Source organism: Ochotona princeps, chromosome 12, assembly GCF_030435755.1.
Source record: "Ochotona princeps isolate mOchPri1 chromosome 12, mOchPri1.hap1, whole genome shotgun sequence".
In the NCBI taxonomy this organism is placed as follows: Eukaryota; Metazoa; Chordata; class Mammalia; order Lagomorpha; family Ochotonidae; genus Ochotona; species Ochotona princeps.
In genome coordinates, this window is record NC_080843.1 from 6960105 (window position 1) to 6984284 (window position 24180).

General features: G+C 41.5%; 1 protein-coding gene across 5 annotated transcripts in view; it reads right to left on the reverse strand.

The window, feature by feature from the left end:
* Positions 1-409: 409 nt before the first annotated feature.
* BIVM (basic, immunoglobulin-like variable motif containing) overlaps positions 410-24180 on the reverse strand; it is a 32010-nt gene continuing 8239 nt past the window's right edge. For 4 of the 5 annotated variants that reach the window (XM_058670505.1, XM_004577362.4, XM_058670506.1 and 1 more), the window contains exons 4-11: positions 19735-19861; positions 15468-15563; positions 15074-15178; positions 14498-14592; positions 8360-8492; positions 7215-7301; positions 2815-2911; positions 410-1576 (exon numbers count right to left, since the gene is read on the reverse strand). In XM_058670505.1, the coding sequence (XP_058526488.1) occupies positions 1280-1576; positions 2815-2911; positions 7215-7301; positions 8360-8492; positions 14498-14592; positions 15074-15178; positions 15468-15563; positions 19735-19861 (1037 nt within the window). In that variant the 3' untranslated portion in view covers positions 410-1279. The remainder of the gene's footprint in view (positions 1577-2814; positions 2912-7214; positions 7302-8359; positions 8493-14497; positions 14593-15073; positions 15179-15467; positions 15564-19734; positions 19862-24180) is intronic. The other variant, XM_058670507.1, reaches the window with a different exon arrangement.

The following is a 24180-nucleotide window of genomic DNA, read 5'->3' on the forward strand; positions in this document are numbered from 1 at the left end:
AAATATTCTCTTCAGAAAAGTGACCATTTTATAATATATATCCCCTTCTGTAGGTTAGGTGTGTCTGAGTGAATAAATGGATATAAAATTCAAGAGAAAACAATGAAAATATTTTTAAAATAAAAATCTGAACCCTCTTCTTGAGGTGTATTGCGATATGGTTACCAACATATTCAGCACCTTGTCATCACCAAGTTACTGATCTGAGTCCTCGAACAAGACCCTGAAATAAAAGAACACACACTAGTCACTTGTGAGTCACAAGTTGACAAGAAAACCTAACAGCAGCTAGAGAGGAGTTCAAATGTATGAGAGCCACAATTTGAGACACTTAGCACTTCAAACAGCTCACTACCTATCTGTTTTGTTTAAAAAAAAAAAAAAAAAAAAAGCTCAGATTCTGGGTAAAGGACAGTGTCCCATGAGTGACCTTCTGCATTCCTAACGTATCCTCAATGCACCTGTCACATAGGACTCCATAGTGAAGGACTAGTCAAGTCGCAAAAGATCTGGCTTCACAGATTACACTGGGAATAGAGACAATAGGTATCACTTGCTCTTAATCTCTAAAACAAAAGATAATTTTAGACAAAGCTTTCAACACCCATGATTTCTGTCAATCTCAAGTCTAGAATATCTGAATCAATGAAATAAGTTATACACTTGCACAGATAGGGGAAAAAAAACATGAATTTCTTGAGTGTTTTCTCTTTTGCCCCTCCATCAAAATTCCTGAGAAAATTCATCAGGAAACAAATGAGGCAGAGAGATACTGAAAGAGGCAAAAGAACTACTAGGTTCAGTAATTTTAAATGAGCTTTAAATGTGAGCAAAAACTAGAACTCCAAAGTCCCCGTTTATTTAACAATAGATGGAGACTTAAAGCTTGATCTTAGGAATAAAATTCTCTTTAGCAAATATCTAAGGATCAAGTTATTAGAAATCACTTCAAGCTTCTCAGTATGCAGTTTTATGCTGTTAAGATCACTTTGATTTGTTTGCAGAGCAGTTATAATTTTGTTGGATTTTGTGAAAATGTCTGTCTGGATTAATCCTATATTCTTAACTTTAATAGGATAATAATCTGTGCTTCTCGGGTGATGTGTCTGAAATCGCCCATCACAGTCAAATACAAGATTATATACTGGAGATCTAACTATAAGCTTATGGTTTGTACCACAACATCTGTTTCTATGTCATGTAAACGTGATAAAGTCTTCTACTTTCACACAGTCCTGGCCAGTACGTGTACAACACCAGCTGTCAGTGTCCAGCAAACTCAGTCATTCCCATCGTAATCACTGTAGCCCTGGTAGCCACTGTTCCGTCTCTCATGGATGCTCGACATCTTTTTCCATGTCAACGAGTCCTGCTGGAAACCGGCACTGAAGGATCGACCCAGACGCCCATGGTGCTTCTTGGAGATGTTGTCTTCACTCTCAGATTTGGCAATTCCCTGGGCATGTGCTGGAGCTTGTGATTCTTGTCTTATGTTTCCAAACGGAAAGTTCCAAAGACCAAACCTTTGCCAGTTAAGTCTCTGAAATGCTATGATGCAATGCAGATTTCCCCCAACCTAAAAAAAAAGTTGCATGAAGAACAAAAGGAAAATTATACCAATTTCTAGGATTCTGTGGATTGTCTTCAGCTGCCTGAAAACAGTGCTTTTCTTTTCAGGCGTCAGTAGGAGCACATCATCTTGCATCTTTCCTCCCAGCTGACTTCTCAAATGTAACATTGCCAAAAGAAGCCAAAACATCTCCCCAAACTTCGCTCTCTACCACTCACTCTCAGTATACCCCGTAACCTTCCCAGGTGCCCAGTTCAAGCACTTACATCATCGTCTTCCTCTGTTACCTCTTCTTCATTTACACTTAACAGGATTATAGCAACAGAACATCTAAGTTTAAAGCACATGTCCACCTTCCTGTCGAGAGCAATTCCACACAGCCTTCTCTGTACACATGGCTTTGCCCGACAGCCAGTTAATTCCATTCAAGCTGGGCTGCTGCTATCACTTGATATAACTCCTTTGGGTTTTACGCATACCTTAGGGACAGGCATTTGACCCAGTAGTTAATATGCCCACATCTCAACTGGAGTGGCTGAGGTCAATTCCTGACTGAGACTTCTGACTGTAGCTTCCTGCTAATGCAGCTCTGGGAGAGAGCAATGGCGGAGCAGATATCTGGATCCGTTACCCACGTGTGAGACTCCGAGTGTCTGGTTTTTGCTTCTGCCCCAACTATGGTGGGATTTGTGAGCATGCAGATGGGGGCATTCTCTCATGTTTCTTCTTCCTTTCCTCCTACTCTCCCTATCTCTCTGTCTCTCCAATTTTTGAAAAAGGATTCCCCTGTATCCTTAAAACAATTTCATGGGACCAGTGTTAAGATACAGTGGGTTAAATCACTGCTAACAATACCAGTATCCCCAATCAGAGTGCTGGTTCTTCCAGCTGCTCTTCTTATAACCCAATTCTCTAATAATGCTCCTGAGAAAGCAGTGGAAGGAAAAATGGCCCAAGTGTCTGGACCCCTGCCACCCACATTGGAGACCTGATTTGTCCTGGCCCAACTTCAGCCAACAGTGAAGCCATTTTGAGAATTAACTTTCTGCTTCCCTCCCTTCCTGCTTCCCTCCCTCTTCGTTCTGTCACTGCTTTTTCAAATTAACAAATAAATTAATTAAACTTTTATAAAATATTCACTTCTCTAAAATAATCTGTGTTTAATTTCTGCTAAAAGTGCTGAATTAAGTACTACATTTTGGATAATAGGAAAATGTCTCAAAATCTAATGATGCTCTTCTTACCTTCTTTGTTTTTCGATACTGCAGCCCTCTCTCTAGGTGCCGGATATCTAAGTATTCTGGATTTTGAGTGTTTAGATCAGTAACAATATCAGCCCATCTATAGATTAAGAAGAAATGATAAAATGCAATTTTCTTCAAATACAAAGTGTTTCTCTATCACATGAACCAACTGCTGCCTTCTTATCATGGCAATAATTGGCAGCAATTCTCTTTATCAGCATGTTCTATCTACTAATCTTCAATAACGTCTTGATTTAGGACAGTTATGTTTATCAAAATATTACCAACTTTCTCACTTTAAAGCTGGTTACTTTCCTGTAAAACATATCAACATACTAGATGACATCTTTCAAAGAATATGCCACAACTTCTTTATAGACCACACTTTCAAAATAATTAAACACAAATACAACTTCATTAACAGAGAGCAGAACCGTGCAGAAAATGCAAGAATTTAACAATTACTGAAATTAATAAAACATATTTAGTAAAGATACAGGAGTCGGTGGCAGGTTTTTGGTCCAGCAGCTAGGCTACCCTTTGGGATGCTGACATCCAATAGTATAATGCCAGGCTTTGAACCCCAGCTCTGCTTTCAATCTAGCTCCCTGCAAACACATAGAATAGGAGTCAGCGGCTGCCACTTCAACACCCATGTGGAAGACTTGGATTCACTTCCATTATCCTGCCTTCAGCCTGCCCTAGCCCCAGATCTTGTTGGCATTTGTGGAGGGAACTAGTGAACAGAATATATTTCTCTCTGTCACTCTGCTTTCCCAATTAATTCTGTATTTTTAAAAAGATGCATGAATCAAGGTTAATATGGAAGTATCAACTATATATTTGTGTAGAACAGGCAGACAAGTGGAAAATGAAATATTTTTAAAATAGATTTGCATTAAAAAACACTTTGGAAAAGCCTTAAGAAACATGTAAGACTCAATAAAAAAGTGTTGCTGAAATACAGCTCCCAGTAGAAATACAGTACACGTACACAGACTGGAAGATCTTGTATCATTCTGATGTTAGTTCTCCCAAAAAGAAACAATCAGCTCTATCTTAACCCCACTCTCAGAAGGTGTTTTATCAGAAATGGACAATTTCTGAAATGTTTACAGAAAAGTACAATTTGTAGAAGGGCAAAAACCAACCCGAAACAGGAGGAAAACTCAAGAGGACTCATCCTCCTCCTTCTGAGAGTGCGATATTGGCGAGAGGGAAGAGAAGTGGCTCAGCAGACCAGAGACCAGACAACGCACACAAGGGTACTTCAAAAGTTCATGGAAAACAGGAATTAAAACATAAGCTTATTTGATTAAAAAATTCAAAATCCAGGCACAGTTTTTCACAATAGTCTTTCTTGCAAGAATTTTTTAATATCTCCTCATGTATAATCAATCAGTTTTCAGCAGAGACACAAGAGAAATCAAATTAGAAAAGTTTCTGTAAATAAGTGGGGATGTACAAACACAGAGGAGAATCAAATGGGCCTTTACCTCACACCTCACACAGAAATGAACTGAAATGAAGCACAAATAATCAAAACACCAAAGATACAACTTTGAGGTTGTCTTTCATTTCCTGTATGAACCTATTGGCTTTCTCTAGATTTGTCTCCAACTGCTTGATGAGCTGCTGCCTTTCATTCTGATTGTCTTCCAATTCTGATATTCTGTCCTCTGCTGTGTTCATTCTGTTGGTTAGGCTTTCAATTTTGTGCTCTATATCGAGGATTCCCTTTTTGACTTGGTTTATTTCTGCAGTGATATGGTTTTCAAATACCTTGGACTCTTCCCAACGCTTCTCACTGTCTCTGATGAATTTCATCACTAGTTTCTTAAAGTCCTTCTCTGGTATTTCCTCTATATCTTCATCTTGCATCTCAGATATTGAGATTAGTTTTTGGTTGTATTGGGAGGGAGTGCTTGATCTTTCTTCTGGGTCATTGCTTTTTCTGATACTTCTCCTCATTGTGTTTTGCCTCCTGTTGTTTTGGGATTTTAGCGTCTGACTTTTTTGTCCACAGCCGTTGCCCTCAGTCCCCTGAAGCGCCTCCCCACTCCTCAGTAGCTCCAAGAGAGTGCAGAGGGAACCGCAGCGGGGCCGTGGACTGGGGCTCAGAAGTCCCCACACCAGCTCTGAACAGTGGAGCGGCTGCTACAGCATCCACTGGCTCTTACCACTGGGCGTAGCCTGAGCTTCAGAGGCCGGACAACACTCAGCACAACCCCACGACCTGGGCAAAAGAGCAAGCCAGAAGGGGCGCGGCTCCCCACAGCCCTGCGCCCCCCAGGACTCTGCTTCCACGGTTGAGAGAGTGCAATTGAGAAAGTAGCCTCTCTCAGGCAGAATCCCCTGCTGGGCCCAGCGTGAGAGGCCAACCAGAGCCGACTCAGCTGAATCGGCGAGACTGGTTCTTCCAGCTGGAGGCCTGCCCAGAAGAGTCTGCTTGTGGTAGCTGGAGGCGCCGCCCCTCTCAGCAGAGCAGCACCTGAGAGGGAATTCCGGAGCAGCACTCCCAAGCGGGAATTCCGGACAGCAGTCTGGTGCTGAGGCCCGTGGAACTCTCCAACACACCCCGGGGCCGGGGATCCCAAGGCTCGAGCAGCAGAGGCCCACACGGAGGAGGAAGTCCTCAGTGGGGCAACGCCCCCGAGACGGTAGAGAAAGCCAAGCTGCGCAAGTCTCCTGCGCTGCACCACTCGGGGCGTAGGAGCCTTACGCCCCGGCTCCCACACAAGTTGGAGTGTTCAGTTCTCGCACAGCCTCAGACGGGGAGAATTCCGGGGGAGAGGGGGCACTGAGCAGGGTCAGTCTCAGTATGGTTCTCTCAGGGAGCGAAAAGCCCGAAAATTTTTTCTTTTTCGCCCCTGGGGTACTCCACCTCTCTGGGTTCCTGTGCGTCCCGGAGTCACAGGTGCCCACTCCACAACAAAGCTGCTAAGCCAGGTGCCTCTAGGGGCCCGTGTTGCTTAGAGCGCCAAGCAGTCTCACAGCTTTGGTTGCTGAAAGTTCCGCCAGGAGGGGAGCGGTCGCTGCTGCTGGTAGGGGCCTTCGCAAAAGGCAACCCGTCCTGCTGTCTCCAGCCGCCCTGGGTCCTCTGGGCTTCCAGCTGATGCGCCCCTTTCCCGGGATGACTCACCATGTTTTAACCGGGTCTTTGTGTTTCCTGCGTTCCTTCTCTGGATTTCTTCCGAGTTATGTGTTTCTTCCTGGATGCTTGATGTCCAGGGAGCTTCTGGCACTCCTTCCTGTGGTTCTTTGGTCCGCAGATCTCTCTCCAGCCGCACCCTGTCTCACTTTCAGCGCTTCCCTTTCTATGCCTGTCCTCTCAGGTCGGCCATTTTTTCTGTCTCCCAAAGATACAACTTTAAAGCTTCTAGAAGGAAACACCTTTGAGCTTCTGATATGGGCAAAAATTTCTTAAAGAGACACAAAATACCACTAAACACAAGAACAAAATAAATGAAAGTGACAAAATTAATAATTTCTCTTTATCAGAAGGGTAAGTCCACTTTGGAGAACTTTCTCACCATTTCTTAAAAACACATCTACCCTGTGAATTAGCAATTCCAGTCCTGTGTAGCTACCAGGAAGAAAAAGAACATTCACCCTGTAAAAGGCCCATACAACAAAATTCAAAATATCCATATGACTGAAAAGTATTTTTCCATATAAAGGAATGACATTTTGAGACAAGAAATAAGACGGATGAGCCCTGAAAACACTATTCTAACAGAAAGAAGTCAGGCATTAAATGCTACATACTACATGAATCATTTATGTGAAATGTCCAGAATAGGCAAACGCATACAGGCAGAAAACAGACGGCAGTGGCTGCAGGGCAATGGGAAGCGACTGCTGATGGGTATATGGTTTCTCTTGGGAGAATGAAAATGTTCTAGATTAATGCTGATTAGCACATAATTCTAAGACTAAGCTAACACACAATGAATTGTACATTTTGTAAAGGTTGAAGTTTATGGTTTACAAGCTACATTTCAATAAAACAGACATCCATTTTTTAAAGAACTGCATGTTAATATTCCCAAAAGCTTCATTCACAATAAATTAAAAACTCAAAGCAATGCAAATACATACCAACCAGCAAAGACAGCAAACTGTGGTATGCCCATACACAGAACACTACTCAGAAATAACCAGACACCCTCCACAAAATGAACAATACTACTTCAGTCAATAAGCAAGCACAAAATAATATTGTGTAATTTTTTATGATTTTAAGAGCAGGCACAGGAAATCTATGGTCATAGAAATAAAAAACAGAGCTTTCATAGTAATTAAAATGAGGGTAATATGGCAATAAAAAGACATTATGCCTAAAATTCATCTACTTATATAATTACAACCGATACATTTTTAAGAAGAAGTAAACATACTTTTTACAATGAATGGCAGGATGTTTTCTACTTGACTCTCCAATTAAAATCCAGTACTCCACTTCTTGTGATGAGAGAGGACCCCTGCTAAATACAACAAGTATCACAATGAGCTTCATGGGCCATTCACTCCCTTTAGTTCGCTGCTTTAATTGTACATTAATAAAAGATATTCAAAGTTTGTATCTTTAGTACATGGAGAAATCTCCACAGAGCTTCCAGTCTACAGGAATCCATCCTATTCAAATGACCAACCCAAGTTCTCCCAGTCCAACCTCCAGCTCTCCCTTGAAGAGGGGCATCCGTCTCCCACTTACTATCTCAATGGGTGAGAAGACCACAGCTGCCAATACCTTACTCAAGGGGCTCTTCAAAAATATCATGGAGAACACATGTTTGGAAAAGCTGTACAGGAACTAAAAAATTAACCTTTCAATTCCATTCTTTCATGAACTTTCTGAGGCAACTCAATGTTCATGGCTTCCATTTCACCACATCTTAACTAGAGCTCTTTCACCTTTGCTTGCAATTACTTTAGCATTAACTCAGCCCACCATGAAGAAAACTTGCTAAGGAGGGGAAAAAATAAAGATTAAAACTCAGCCACCCTCCCGTTTTCAGGGACTATTTACTCGAAACAAATAATAGTTTACTTGCATGTAAACATATCCAATTAGTAAAATAGAAACTCTGGGTTGGAAAGAAGCAAATATAACCATGAGTATAATATTGTTCCAGACATTAGAAATAAGAACTGGCTCTGAGCTTCCTTGCAATCAGGGCACAGGGAGGACCCCACTAAGTTTCACATCTCCAGCTCTAACAAAATATTCCTTGATGACATTCTTCTTAGCACTACTCCTGGGCAGCATAGGATGAAGACACTGAGACAAACATGGAAAGTCTCCTGCAAGTCTCTCCTAATAAGGGGATTGCTCTTATAACCACTGGCAGCAAAATTAACTAAATGCAGCTCTGTGAAACAATCAGCTATAATATTAGAAGAATACCCTTAAAGTAGGGAAAATACATCAGAAAGCCTCCCAACTTCTTAGAGACTTAGGCTACTCCTTAACATTTCTGCAAACACTTTCTACAACACTTCTTCCTCGTGAACAATCCAGACAGCGTATGTCAATGCTTACCTGAATGCTTTGCTAGGTTTAACAGGAGTTGCTTCGAAGCCAATTGGACAAAAATAGTGATTCTGGCAATGATAAATGTAAGCTAGAGATTCATCCTTCAACCCATGCATTAACTTTGACAAGGCCCCTGCAGCTGGAAAAACAGAACTCAGGTGGGCGTTCATGAAGCACTGTCCAAACGTCACACCAATGACTTTCTTCTTTTAAAGATTTACTTATCATTTTTTTTTAATTTTTATTGGAAAATCAGGTATATAGAGAGGAGGAGAGAGAGAGAGGAAGATCTTCCATCCACTGACTCACTCCCAAAGTGGCTGCAACGACTGGAGCTGAGCCAATCCAAAGCTAGGAGCCAGGAGCTTGTTAAGGGTCTCATGTAGGTGCAGGGTCCCAAGGCTTTGGGCCATCCTCTACTGCTTTCCCCTCCCACAAGCAGGGAGCAAATGGGAAGCGGGGCTGCTGGGATCAGAACTGGTGTCCATATGGGATCCCAACAAGTGCAAGGTGAGGACTTTAGCCGCTAGGCTACCGTGCCAGGCTCCACAAATGACTTTCTAAGGACAGAAAAGCCATTACTCAGAGCACACTGATAGTGCAAAAGAAATAAAAAGCTACTGATAGACACAAAAAATATTAAGGAGCTTATTTTCAGTTTTATACTTTGGACTGAAATTCTAAATCAATAACAAGTTAAAGAATTGAAGTATAGCTTTCTTTATGAAACCTTATACACATATTTGTCTAGGAAGTGTAATTATTCCACAAATCTAGTGCCTAATGTATGCAAAATGACTTCAACTTTTCTGGTTGTGTACACCTGTCATTAAAATTTTTTGAATAAGCACGCTCAGTTTAAGAACATGTGTTTACAAACTCTACACATTCCTCATGTACTAATATGTCCCTATAAAATACACACAAAAGTAGGAACCTTAATTAGAAACAGTCTAATAGGAATGTAATACACACATTCCAACTTAAAGAACGCTTTTTATGTGACAGTAACATGTTCCCAAAATGCATACTTTCCCACACAGACATTTTAATCTACACAGAAGTTACACACACTAGAGGGCCAGTTTTCCCAAGCCAAGCAAAGTACTAACATTGCTATACAGACAGGTGACAGCACCACCACCTGTTACGGCTGCTCCTCCTCCTCCAGTTCCTGTAACTATCATCACTTCCAATACAGAAAGCATTACTATTAGAAGCAAGTTTTTTTTTTTTTTTTTTTTTTAAGATTTATTCATTTTATTACAGCCAGATATATACAGAGGAGAGACAGAGAGGAAGATCTTCCGTCCGATGATTCACTCCCCAAGTGAGCCGCAACGGGCCGATGCGCGCCGATCCGAAGCCGGGAACCTGGAACCTCTTCCGGGTCTCCCACGCGGGTGCAGTGTCCCAAAGCATTGGGCCGTCCTCAACTGCTTTCCCAGGCCACAAGCAGGGAGCTGGATGGGAAGTGGAGCTGCCGGGATTAGAACCGGCGCCCATATGGGATCCCGGGGCTTTCAAGGTGAGGACTTTAGCCGCTAGGCCACACCGCCGGGCTAGAAGCAAGTTTTTTACCAGCACTCAATCCTGAAGTCACTAACTTCAGTTTCATTAATTTGTGTCTCCTGGAAGAAACTAAATTATTCATTAAGAAGTAGCCCACTAAGATGGGAAATCCTAAAAATAGCAGATAAAAGCTTACAAGTCAGTTTCCACAATCGATCCACTCTGGCGACTTAAGTCCTTGAAGACCACAGAGAGCAGCAGGTCAATAGCTACAGCAGAGAACAGGAACCGCGGCAAGCATCCCCATAACATCCTATTCCTTCCCCACCACGCACACACAGCTTTTCATGCCTGGGGAGCTAGTGACACATCTGGCTTAAATTCTTTCTCCAGATTTCACCCAGGCCTTCTGCACAGATCTGTATGCATATGCAATCGCCAGAGCATCCTTATTCAGCAAGAGAGCCTTTGCTACTAAAATCTCTATTCAAGCTGGTCCGAGTGCAGTGGTGCTTACAACTAAAATCTCTATCTCATACTGACACATAATATGTTAGTCCTTGGGCAGTTTTTGGTTGACTTCCTCTCACAAGCGAAAAACTGACACCTCTAACCAATGAAGACACATGGGAACCAAAACTCAGAAAAGAGTCCAAATTTCACCTCCACGGCTGAACTGCCTGTAGACAGGTAGCAGAGTAGGGAGCGATATGTCACCAGCACCACCCATAGATCAATAGGCTGTTCAGGACGGTCTCTATGAACAACAAGCGGAACCCTCACATCATGAATATGAAATGCTAGATAAGACAGGGTATACCAAATGGTTGCAAACCATAGTACAAGAGCAATTTTGAGGTATCCAGGGGTGTTGGGACTCCAGGATGCTTCAGAGAGGGAACAGGGTGTGAGTGAGATGGCTGACCAGTGGGCAGAAGGCAAGAAAACTCCAGGGAGGAAGGAGATGAGCTGCCCTAGAGATCCATGTCCTTATTTATAGAGAAAACAATCATGAGAACTGCAGACGTCCAAAGGGAAAATGAGGAAGTGAAGAAGACTGGGAAGTTGCATGTCTAAAACCATCCCCAAGGCAAAGAAAGGAAGACGGGGAGAGAGAGGGTGGACACGCTTCCCTGTCCTCCAGTTGAAAATGACTGGACGTCCTGGGTCATTTAAACAGGTAACAATGTTAGCAGGAATCAGTGCCACACTCCCGGGATTACTTATGGAGACTGTAAATAATAACATCAAATCATTCCACTTAAGCAAATCACAAAGAACATGGGAAGTCATCAGCTTATAGTACTAGGAAACAGAATAAAGTTCAGATCTTCAAAAGCATCTAGAAATAAAAACATTTAATATAATTTTGCTATTGAGAAGTTGGACCAACCATTTGATTAAAAATCTTTTAAAATTTCGGGCCCGGCAGCGTGGCCTAGCGACTAAAGTCCTTGCCTTGAAAGCCCCGGGATCCCATATGGGCGCCAGTTCTAATCCCGGCAGCTCCACTTCCCATCCAGCTCCCTGCTTGTGGCCTGGGAAAGCAGTCAAGGACGGCCCAAAGCTTTGGGACCCTGCACCCACGTGGGAGACCCGGAAGAGGTTCCAGGTCCCGGCATCAGATCGGTGAGTACCGGCCCGTTGCAGCTCACTTGGGGAGTGAAACATCAGATGGAAGATCTTCCTCTCTGTCTCTCCTCTCTGTATATCCGGCTTTCCAATAACAACAAAATCTTCAAAAAAAAAATCTTTTAAAATTTCAGAATGGTATTCTTTGAATCAACTATCCCTAGAGCCCTTTTGAAATTTTATTAGAGTCCATCAATTAAAAAAAAAACTGTCCTACTTTGTGAGTTTGATTAAGTATATAAAGCTGATATTTACTTTATATGCATTGATCTCCCCTGATCACTTCTGTACCCCAACCATGTATTAAGACCCATTCCCACAGATCAGTCAAGGAAAGACTCTGACATGAGCATTTAAAAACACTGAAAGAGATCAGGAACACATCACACCCAGAAATCTCAAAAACCACCAACTTAAAGACTTCAAGAGATAGAAAGAGGATGCCACACACTAAAGAGACGGAGGGAGGGGTTGGTACATAAGTGGGCAGGATGTGTCTGGGAAGGTGGGGATGGAGAGAACAGGTAGGGGCCTGAGAGGAAATCAGCTAAAGGAAGAGCAACAGGAGTATTTTTGTTCCTTGATAGGAGAAAGAGCAAAGCAAGAACATCAGCTTGTGGGATGGAGAAAAGCAAAACTTCTGTCTTACAAATTTCCTAATCCAAGGTCAGCATTGTAGAGTAGCCGAAGAAGCTGCTGCCTACAGTACTGGCATCTCATATGGGTGCTGGCTAGAGTACTGGCTGCTCCACTTCCAATCCAGTTCCCTGTTAACATGCCCTGAGAAAGCAGCAGAGAATGGCCTTGGGCCATGCACCCATATGGGAGACGTGGAAGAAGCTCCTGGCTCTTGGTTTCAGCCTGGCCCAGCTCTAGTCATTTCAGCCAGTTGGAAAGTGAATCAGCTCTGTGTCTCTCCTTCTCTCTGTGTGTTAAGTCTGCCCTTCAAATAAATAACTATACCTTAAAAAACACAATGGAAGAAATTTTCTAACTCTAATCTTCAGAATCCTCCTGCCTCCCTTCTTCAACTCTAGCAGCCATTAAATCAAATTCCTAGTGAGCACCTGCAGTTCAGACATTGTGAGGTCTAAGTGAGCATGAAGTCATGTCTGCTCCTCAAAGAAGGTAGCTCAATTTTCTGGAACAAGGTAAAGAACCACCCAGCAAAAGAATGAACGTTCTTCCAGAGGAACACAGAGGTGCTGTAACTATCCAAACAAGGGAGGAATTTATTCCTGCCCCCCAAGCAGGAAAACTCCCTCCTCACACTTGAGTCTGACATAGACAAGAGAACATGCATCCACCACAGTAACAAGCATCCCCATTCCATCAGCAGGCCCCAAGAAAACCTGGACTCTATAGTTCAAGGTGACCAAGCACCAAAGGAGTCACCTGGGAGAAGCACTGTGGAGCTAGCATCTGCCCCAGCGCAGACCGTAACTTAAACCTGACTTCACCTTCCTCCATATCAGCCAGTTGTCCTTACGAATGGATGTGAGTCACAACCCAGTGAACAGCTCACATCCTCTTCATGGTGAACTCCCCTTAAAAAGCAATTGCAGTGCCTGGGCCAAAGTAACGCTGTAGCAAGCTAACCCTGAACCTGTGGTACTGGCATCCCATATGAGCACTGGTTTGAGTCTTGGCTGCTCCAGTTGTAATCCAGCTCCCTGTTTTGGGCCTGGGAAAGCAGCATAGGATGGGTCAAGTCTCTGGGGCCCAACCCCCAATGGGAGACCCAGAAGAAACTTGGAATCTGATCAAGTTCCTCATTTCCCCAACCCTTGAAGCCAAAGCTTGTGCCCTGACTTTAACAGGAAGCCTGGTAGGCCCGTTTGGAAAGAATCATTGCAACCTTGATGGGTAGTAATTTAGTAATTTTTATCCCAGCAATATTCTGCCCACTGATCTCCTACCTTTGCTTTTTGGCCATGACTGCTTTAGAACTGAGTTTGATCTTTTATATCTGCTGCCCTCTTTTCAGAAGTATTGAATAAAATTCTCCCTTACCATTTCTGACAAATATTGGCATATTTTTTCTCTAGAAAAGTATTATAATATTCTGATTCATAAAGTGAAAAGGTTAAAAAATGTACATAGCAAAAATTAGTTAATTAGCATATAAATAAAATAATCCTTAGGATCAACTCCATTAATATCCCCGTTATAACCAGGGTTATTTTATAACAGAACTGTATCACAGCTTATTATGCTGTCATTATACATTGTCATGCAGATCTAACATCAAATATGCTCAAATCCTTATATTACCTTTTAGGAAGAACTGAAAATTCCATACTGTTTCATCAAAAAGGCCTTTTTGGTATACATCTCACACACATACAAATACATACATAGCATGAACCCAGACAATGCAATGTTAGTGTTTATGACTGGTGTTGAAGTTTGAAAACTTCTACATGCAAAGGTCAGAACAGGCAAAAATATTAAACTGCATATTGAAAAGTTTCCGACAGATTATCATTGTGATTTCCTCCTTGGATAAAAAAATATGAAAGGAAAAAGACTGAGTTGAGGGTTTCTTCCCATGAATCAAAATAAGCAGTCCCTGAGATGGACTGTGTGTGTGTGTGTGTGTGTGTGTGTGTGTGTGTGTGTGTAAGAATTGTCTATTAAGGGCCTGGCGTCATGGCCTAGCAGCTAAAGTCCTCGCCTTGAACGCCCCGGGATCCCATATGGGTGCCGGTTCTAATCCCGGCAGCTCCACTTCCCATCCAGCTCCCTGCTTGTGGCCTGGGAAAGCAGTCGAGGACGGCCCAAGGACTTGGGACCCTGCAACAGCGTGGGAGACCCAGAAGATGTTCCAGGTTCCCAGCTTCGGATCAGCGCAGCACCGGCCGTTGCAGCTCACTTGGGGAGTGAATCATCGGAAGGAAGATCTTCCTCTCTATCTCTCCTCTCTGTATATCTGCCTTTCCAATAAAAATAAATAAATCTTTAAAAAAAAAAAAAGAATTGTCTATTAATGATGCTTACCCGTTTCTCCAGCAGTTTTGTTCTTCCCATGAGGCTTATACAGAACGTACGAACATCCTTTTACATGGAAATGGTCATTAATTTGTCTAAACCACCTGAAAATAAAGTTAGAGGATTTGTCCACAGAAACTGCTCTTTAGCAGAGGTGGCATTATTCAGGCTAGGTCATGACACTGAGGGTTACACTGCTGCCTTTGACACCAACATCTTAGTTGCCATTCCAGTTCAATCCTGGCTGCTCCACTAGCTTCCTGCTGGAAAGTGGCAGCTCATGACACAAGTACCTGGGCTCCTGCATCTACCTGGCAGACCTGGATGACATTTCCTACCCCTGCTCTTAGAGGGAAAGCCTGGCCTCTGTAACTGTGGCCAATCTCGCTATACACACACAATCTGTCTCTCCCTCTCTGTAACTCTGCCCTTCAAATAAACAATTTTTAAATGGCATTATATTAATTCTAGAAAAAATCAAGCACATCCTGAGCCTGGCATTTCCAATAGGTGGATGGACAGTTCCGCGTCGACATGCATCTACAGCAGTATTATCACACAGAACTAGGAGCCAAATCTTCATACCTCATAAGTGTTGTGTTTCCAGTGAAAGGACCAAACCTAATATCTTCAAATGGAGGCTGAAAGCCCAAAATATGCAGAGCATCTTCTTGGGTAATAGGAGGAAGACTACAAAAAAGTTTAAAAATTGCTTTTCATTTAATAATTGAAGTCATATGTAAACATGACCTATTTCAATACTAATGTCCTATTTGCAAACAAGTTCAGTAATATTTTTAAAGTTTATTTAAAATAATAGATACATATACTTTACGCTAAAATGCTTACAATAAAATGCAGTGTTTTTCCCTTAATTTATGGAAATATCTATTCTTAAAAATCCTCTACTATAGAAAAAGCAACACCAGATTACTTATGAAGTTGGATTTAAGGGATATTGATCAATTGTCATACTTACTTTCCAGCTCCCATTGTGCTATATAAGAAATTCCAACAAGAAATTAATGAAGAGATACCACAAGAAGTTTTATATTGTGGTCGGCTTATACAATACCTGAGAAACAAAAGACGGCTTTCATTATTTGAATAAATATAAAACATGCTCTACATAAATATATAACTCATGGAAACCAGAAATATTAAATAAAAACTTTGATTGTCTCAATATATAATCATTCACTTAAAATATGCCTGATACAGTTTGTAAGTGTAGGAATTTCCTCCCTTTCCTTCCTCGCTCTCCTTTCCTAACTCCCATCCCACTTTCCCCCCATATTATTACAGCAGCCTAGTCCACTGACAACAGTTACAGGTCCAACATTCTGCTACCCACATGTACATGGCACTGTAGGCATAGATAAAGGCGGAAATCTAGCATCACACTGCTGAGGTATGTTTAACTGTTTCAGTGAGAGTCCTCCTTTACTCAGGAGCAAAAAAGCAAGGTATCTTCACTTCCAGGTATGCTAGCCCCATTATACAATTTGTCTATAGAGTGTATCTATGAATATATATTTATCCTGTATTTTGCAAGAATGTTGCCTTACATCAGAGAGAACATATGATATTTGTCCTTTTGGCTTATTTCACAAAACATAATGGTATCTATTTGGGACTATATTATAGCAAATGATAGAATTTCATTCTTTTTAATGGCTGAGTGATATTCCATGAAGTAGATATACCATGGTTTCTTTATCCATTCCTCTTTCAACAGGAATCCGGGCTGTTTCCACGTCTATGCCATTGTGGGTTGTGCTACTATAGATACAAGGTTACCGATCACTTTCTCATATGCAGATTTTACTTCCTTTGTATATATTCCCATAAGTGGGATAGCTGGGTCATATGGTAGATCAATTTTCAATCCTCTTTGCACTCTCTATACTTTCATAGTAGCTGAATTAGCTTTCACTCCCACCAACTGTGAAGGAAGGTACCTCTTTTCCCACACCCATGCCAGCAGGTGTTATTAGTAGATTTCTTTTATTTGTATTTTCCTAATAGCTAGGGAATCTGAGAATTTTTTCATGTCTATTAGCCATGTGAATCTGTTTTTTCTGAAAAATGCCTGCTCAGTTCCTTTGCCCATTTCTTCACTGTTATTCGTTCTGTCATTGGGTTTCTAAAGGTCTTTGTAAATTCTGAATACTAGTCCCCTATTTATTGCTTAGTGCACAAAGAATTTCTCCCATTCTGTTGGAAAAGAAAGATTATTCAGTTTGAAGGAAGACACAGTTTGGTTTTCAAATGATCTTGCGCCATCTACGTTCTATTAAAAATGTTAATAAGTCAACATAAATGAGGAGAAGCAAGAACTACCAACACTAAGCCCAACATTAGTGTTGTCTGAAAAAATCACACACAGGAAACCACAAAAATTATATGTAGTTCATATATAATTATATACACAATGTACATGTTTACATAATGTATGCACTGATCTATACACAAATCAATGGTAATCCAGAATCTACACACCATTAAGACTTAGAGACACAAAAAATAATAGTGACCACTAAACATAATACACTAAGTCTTCCTAAACAGTTAAGTCCTAATCTCAGGCACTTGTGAATGTGACCCTATGTGGATATAGGGTCGTTACACTCACTTAAGGTGAGGTGCTCCTGGAGCATGGTTACTGTCCTCCTAAGAAGAGAAAATGAGACATACAAGGAGAACCCAGCATGGAGACATGGACATGTGAGAGGAAACCAGAAAGCTACTAGAGTGGTAAGGCTGGAAACCCAGCGATACCAAAGGCCGCTGGCGAGGCACCAGGAGCCAGGCACGGGACAGACTCTTCCAACAAGTATCAGCAGAAGCATAACCCTGCCAACATCTTGATTTCAGATTCTGGCTTCCAGAACTGTGAAATAATAATTTCTATTGTTCCGAGCCATTTTAAGCCACACAATTCGTTGTACTCTTCTACAGCTATATTCTAAGAATCTAACACAATAAATACCCAGGAAAATCTACAAACTAGTTTTGCATGCATCAGAAAAAAACCCACAACATGAATAATGCAACTTACATTTATTTTCAAGACTTTAAATAAACTCTTCTTATAAAAACAATACTAGTCTTACACACTATTTGGTTTATATAGCCCTCATATTTCATACCCAATACCCATATTTCATACCCAATGTTTATATATTCATGACTCTAATGAAAATTCTCTTCTATAACCAAACTTCCTATAAACAGACTTCAAGGTGACCTGGTTACTTTTCTTTCCATTTCTGTACTTTTCAGTTTCTCAGTTAGATTGGTTGGTTTACATTCCTTGTGGAGAGGTTAGGGCTCAGATGCTTTAGTCCTGGAATTACTAGAAGATTGCAAAGTCTGCTGCCTCCCACATTTGAATAACAATGTGAATATAAAATCCCTGGGTGACTGCTCCTCTCCTTGGGAAATGTAATCCACTGTAGCCTGGCAGCTGTGGCTACCATTGTGAGAGCTGACACTGAGACCACAGGAAATTACCTTTGTGTAAATTGTTCATGTGCCTGGACTCCCATGACAACTTGTGCTGGAAGTTTGGTAACTCAACCAGAAAATACAACTTTTCTTGCCTGAAATAGGACTTCCCCTTTCTATGCAGACTCCAGCCTTTATTTGAGGAAAATATCTTTCAGTCACCACTTTCTCTTTAACTTGTTCTGATCTCTTCAAAAACACCACTTGGTCGTATCTGGATGCTCTGTCACCCATGTTCTTCCACCCTGTTTTCATAGCCTCATGCTTTCCCACTGGGACTCCGTGTGATTTCCTTGCACCTGCCCACCATAGAACAATTTTGTTTCTTATCTTTTGTGTTGTTACTTTGCTTTGTGTGATTGTTATCTCTGTGTTGTTTTTCATTTTTCTCCTTCATCTCCTTTTAAAGAGTCGGCCAAGTATTTTTCCTGTTGCTGTCATAAAATTTCTTTTAACTCAGTTTTGGAAATCACATAAATCATGTTTTGAAATAAAGAGCTTTACCTGGACTATAACCTTACTTCCTTGAGTTAAGTCAGCTGAGGTTAAGCGTCTGTCATGATCTTGTTGTGGCTGTTTGGTTTTTATATACAAGCCTCAAACCATTTTCTTGAATTGAGTTGAGAATTACCAACAGCAGTTCCGACAGGAGCACTGAATGCACAGGCTGCAAGGGTCTGATGTCCAACTTCAGCTTGGCTGTCGCCACATCATCAAACCTGTCCTATCCTCCCTTCGTTTTGTTCTTTCATTTTGGTTTAAAGAACACTTACATTTACCATCTTAACCATTTTTAAGTGCACAGTTCAGTATCAAAGTATTAACTACACTCGCATCACTGTTCAAGAGATCACCTGTAACATTGTACTCACCAGACAATTCCCCATATCCCCAATAACTGGCACCCTCCACGCTACTTTCTTTTTCTATGACTGGCTTTCATATAAGTGGAAATATGTTATATAAATATTGTTGTGTCTAGCTTACTGCACTTAAACAGTACCTTCATGGTTCATCCATGTGTTAGTATATGACAGGATGTCCTTCCTTTGGAAGTCTAAAAACATTTCACTGCACTGTGTCCTTCCATTCCAACCCTAATCTGGCTAGGACTGCAGTGGTGAGCTTCCCCTCGGCGCATTCCTGCCTTCTCTTTCTTTCCAGAAGCTTCCTCAGCCTCACAGGCAAGAGTCAACTCTTCGTATCTACAGGCTCCCCAACCAGGAATTCAAGCAAAAGTGGGTCCAAGATACGGTGGGGCGGGCGCGAGGTGCTTCAGCCCTGAACAAGCACAGACTTTTTTCTTGACACTATTCCCCAAGCAACAACTATTATAGAACACTTAGCTATTATGAGAAACAAAGGAAATTTTTAAATATACAAGATGATACACATACTTAGGCACAAATACGATGCCATTTTAGAAGGACGTGACCATCATGAATTTTACCACAGAAGGTTGTGGACGCAATACCTCCAACAGATATCAAAGGACAATGGTGTGTATATTTGTGGTTAAGTCTAAACTCTAAGTGTGGATTACAAGTAAAAAATGGACAATCTTTCTTCAAAGAATTTGAAACTAAAAATGTTTTTCTAGTCTTTCTTGTTTTCGTTTTTTAATTTTTATTTTGAATCTTTGAGTTTTAATCTACAATTTCATACAGTCTTGTTTTGGCAAAATAATTGGCAAACATATAGAACATTCTAAAAATTAAAAACAGACATAACATTACCATCGTCTGAGGTCTAACACTTTCCTCTCCTTAATATCTTCAAGAGGAGAATGCTGAACACACTCCCTCTGATGTCTGCCCTTCTTATCCGAAGTTTTTTTCTTAGAAATTTGTTTCTTTGCATTGCCTGGCATACAAGAATATAAAATAAGCAGAAGTTTAAAAAAAAGTAAGCTACCATAACAAAGAGTAATTATACACCAAAATTAAAAAGTAACTGGTGTTAGTTATAAATATGATATTTACAAAAAATATTACAGTGATACACATCTATTCAAGGACAGTTCCCTACTGAAAGAGAGAAAATAAATTAACTCAAGCACTACTTCAACTATTGGACTTTTGTCTTTCAATTCCAAAACAGAATAAATCTCAACATTCTTACCAACGTTTAGAAAATCAAATTACAAACAATGAAATGTTCATTTATACCCTTTGCAAAAAAATGAAACCTTTTTATGCTACAATAAAATCATGTTAACGCAACTCAATTTAAAAAGTAAAAGCAGGGTAGCTAATAAAATATTGATGTGATATTTAAAAACATCTCCAGGCCTGCAGAGATCACAAAATGGATCAGGAATGACGCACATGTGTACACCATTAACACTTCAGCCTCAGGAAGGAGAAAAGTATCTGTGCGTCTGGATGTAAACATGTATGCAACACACAAACACATCCTGACATACACACATGTGTACACATACTGAAGACAAAGAATGGTGGTTACCAGTAGAGGAAGGCAAGAACTGAAAACTACACAAAGGGATGGCGCATAAGGATTCCTTCTTAATATTAATTAATCAATTAACTTGAAAGGCAGAGAGACAAAAGAAAAAAAAAAGAAATCTTTCATTTGCTAGTGACTCCAACTGCCCACTAGAGCCACAGCTGGGCCACGCCACGCAGAAGCCAGGAGCCTGGAATTGAATCCGTGTCTCCCCCAAGGGTGGCAGGGCCCCAAGTGTTTGACCCATCATCTGTAGCCTTCTGGAGCACATACTAGAAGGAAAGAAGGAAGCTGGAATTGGGTTTGCAGCTGAGACTCAAACCCAGACATTCCAATATAGGATACAAGGAACAAAGGTGCTGTTGACCCATTGTGAACACTGCTGTGCCACTCGCTCCCCCTGAAGGAAAAACTGACACTGATTTTGTGGTTTTAGTTTCTGAACTAAAGAATACACAAAAGAATACACAAAGGCTGGTTTGTGGTGTGCGAGTCAAGGTGCTACTGGAGACTCCTGCATCCTTCAGAGAAATGCCTGTTTTTATCCACCTCATTGTAATGTGCCTGGAAAGCACTAAATGTCAGCTCCACCACTCGAATCCCTGTTATCCACATGTGAGACCAGCTTCCAGCCTTCCACCTGGCTGGGCCCTGGCTTTTGGAGCCATTTGAGGAGCGAACCAAAGGGCAGAAGATCTGTGTGTGAATTCCTCTCCTATACTGCCTTTCAGATATATGTATGTATATGTATATTTTTTAATATATTTTAAATCAAATCAGAATTTTTAATACAAATCAGAATATGAATAAATTGCTTCTTTTCTTTTTTTTTTAAAGATTTATTAATTTTATTACAGCCAGATATACAGAGAGGAGGAGAGACAGAGAGGAAGATCTTCCGTCCGATGATTCACTCCCCAAGTGAGCTGCAACGGGCCGGTACTCACCGATCCGAAGCTGGGAACCTGGAACATCTTCCAGGTCTCCCACGCGGGTGCAGGGTCCCAATGCATTGGGCCATCCTCAACTGCTTTCCCAGGCCACAAGCAGGGAGCTGGATGGGAAGTGGAGCTGCCGGGATTAGAACAGGCGCCCATATGGGATCCCGGGGTGTTCAAGGTGAGGACTTTAGCTGCTAGGCCATGACGCCAGGCCCAAATTGCTTATTTTCCACACCTCATCTCATTAAAGCACTATGACCATTTTAGACACATATACTCAAATGCTTTAATATCTTTCACATATATTTTACTTTAAATACATTTGTTGTAAAAATTAACTGGAGGGGGCTGGCATGATAGCCTAGTGGCTAAAGTCCTTGCCTTGCATGTGCTGGGACCCCAAATGGGTGCCCGTTTGTATCCCAACTGCCTCATTTCTCTTACAGCTCCCTGCTTATAGCCTGGGAAAGCAGTCAAGGACTGCCCAAAGGCTTGGGACCCTGAACCCGTGTGGGAGACTAGGAGGAAGCTCCTGGCTCTTGGCTTCAGATTGGCTCAGCACTGGCCATTGTGGCTGTTTGGAGAGTGAATCAACAGATGGAAGATCTTCCTCTCTGTCTCTCCTTCTCTCTGTAAATCTGACTTTGCAATAAAAATAAATAAATCTTGTTAAAAGAACTTAAAAAAAAAAAAACTAATTGGAGGGGCCAGTGCTGTGACACCAGGAACTAGGTTGTCTCCTCCAATCCCACAAGCTGTATGAGTGCCAGTTTGAGACCCAACTGCTCCACTCCAACCCAGCTGCCAGCCAGTGTACCTGGAAAACAGCAGAGAATGAGTCAAGGTCTTGAGCCCCTTAACCCACATGGGAGACCCAAAAGAAACTTCTGGCTCCTGGCTCTGGCCTAGCCCCACCCTAATCACTGTGGCCACCTGAGAACTGAACTAGAAACATGAGATCTCGCTCTTCCTCTCTCTCTGTAACTCTAATTACTTTTTAAAAAGATTTTTATTTAGTTTTATTGGAAAGGCAGATACACAGAGAAAAGAAGAAACAGAGAGAAAGATCTTCCATCTGCTGTTTCACTCCCCAAGAGGCGGCAATGGCCAGAGCTGAGCCAATCCAAAGCCAGGAACCAGGAACTTCTTCTGGGTCTCCCACTTGCGTGCGGGATCCCAAGGCTTTGGGCCGTCCTCGACTACTTTCCCAGGCCACAAGCAGGGAGCTGGATGGGAAGCGGAGCAGCCAGGACACAAACTGGTGCCCTTTTGGGATCCCAGCGTGTGCAAGGCAAGCCACTAGGCTATCACACCATGCCCAGTCTTTACTACTTTTAAAAAATTTTTTTAAAAAGAAATGAAGCTCATACTTCATTTTTGTTAGTTGTAACTTACAAAATCTAGATTACTTGGTTGTATGCTTAGGAAACACATTCCCTGAGATCCACTATCCACAATACTACCAAAAGTTACAGAAGATCTAAGAAAACTGTAAAATACACATGATTAGTTCAAGGAAAACAAAGTCATCTGACACTGTATCAGTTCTGAATGGTCTAAAAATAGCTATTATAATCTATTATGAGACAAACAAAATGTTCATTATAAAACGAAACCCACCAAATGTCAGATGAAAAACAGGGTCCATAGTTTAGCAAATAGGACAAGGTTTGGGATTTCCACAGCCTCCACTGGCGTGCCTGCATTGAAGTCCCACCCTGTCCCTGGTTCCAGTTCCTGCTAATTTACACTCTGGGACAGTGGGTGACGGTTCCATGGGCTAGGGCCCTGCCACCCACCGAGGAGATCTGGTTCTTTACTTGGGCCTGGCCCAGCCCAGCTATAGTGGGCTTTGGGAAGTTCATCAGTAGGTGGTAGACCTCTTTGTCTCTCTCTTCCGTGTTTGAATAAACAGAATAAATAAGCACATTCTTCAATATTTAAGTTCTAAAACTAAAGCAAATGGGTGTAAAAAGATACATTGAGCAAATGATAATAAGAGAAAGATGAAATAATCATACTAAATTCAAGAAGGCATTCAGAACAAAAAGACATTGCCAAAAGTGATGAATCATGATTAAAAAGGTCAACTTGCCACTGTTGATGAAAGACATGAGCAGACACCTGAGGAACGCAAGGAATCCAACTAATTCCAATTCAATAGTAACAATCAATGCATCAAAACGTGTGGGCTGCCATTAAAGCAAAATATTTACAGCACTACACTAGAAAAAAAGTTTTAAATCTGTGATAACTTTCCATGTAAGAGGTCAGAAAATGAAAAATAAATGCAAAGCCAATAGAAAAAAATAACAGTAGAAACCAATTAAATAGTAAACAATTGCGAAAATAAAGAAATTCAAAGGTGACTATTTGAAAAGGTGTACAGGGACAGGCACTATGGCCTAACAGGTAAAATTGTCATCTACAATGCCAGCATCCCAGATGGGTGCCAGTTTGTGTTCTGGCTGTTCTACCTTTGGCCCAGCTCCCTGCTATTGTCCTGGGAAAAGCAGCAGAAAATGGCCCCACTCGACCATGTGGGAGACCCAGAAGGAGCTCCTGACTCCTGGCTTGGACCTGCCCAATACTAGCTATCACAGCCATCCGGGAAATAAAGAACACAGAGGTCTGCATGTCCCTCCTCTCAATAACTCTGATTTTCAAATGAATAAATAAGTAACACAGAACAAGAAAAAAGTATTCAAGCAGGGCTCCAAAGCCTTGAAACCCTGTATCCAAGTGGGAAACCCTGAAGAAACTCCTGGCTCCTGG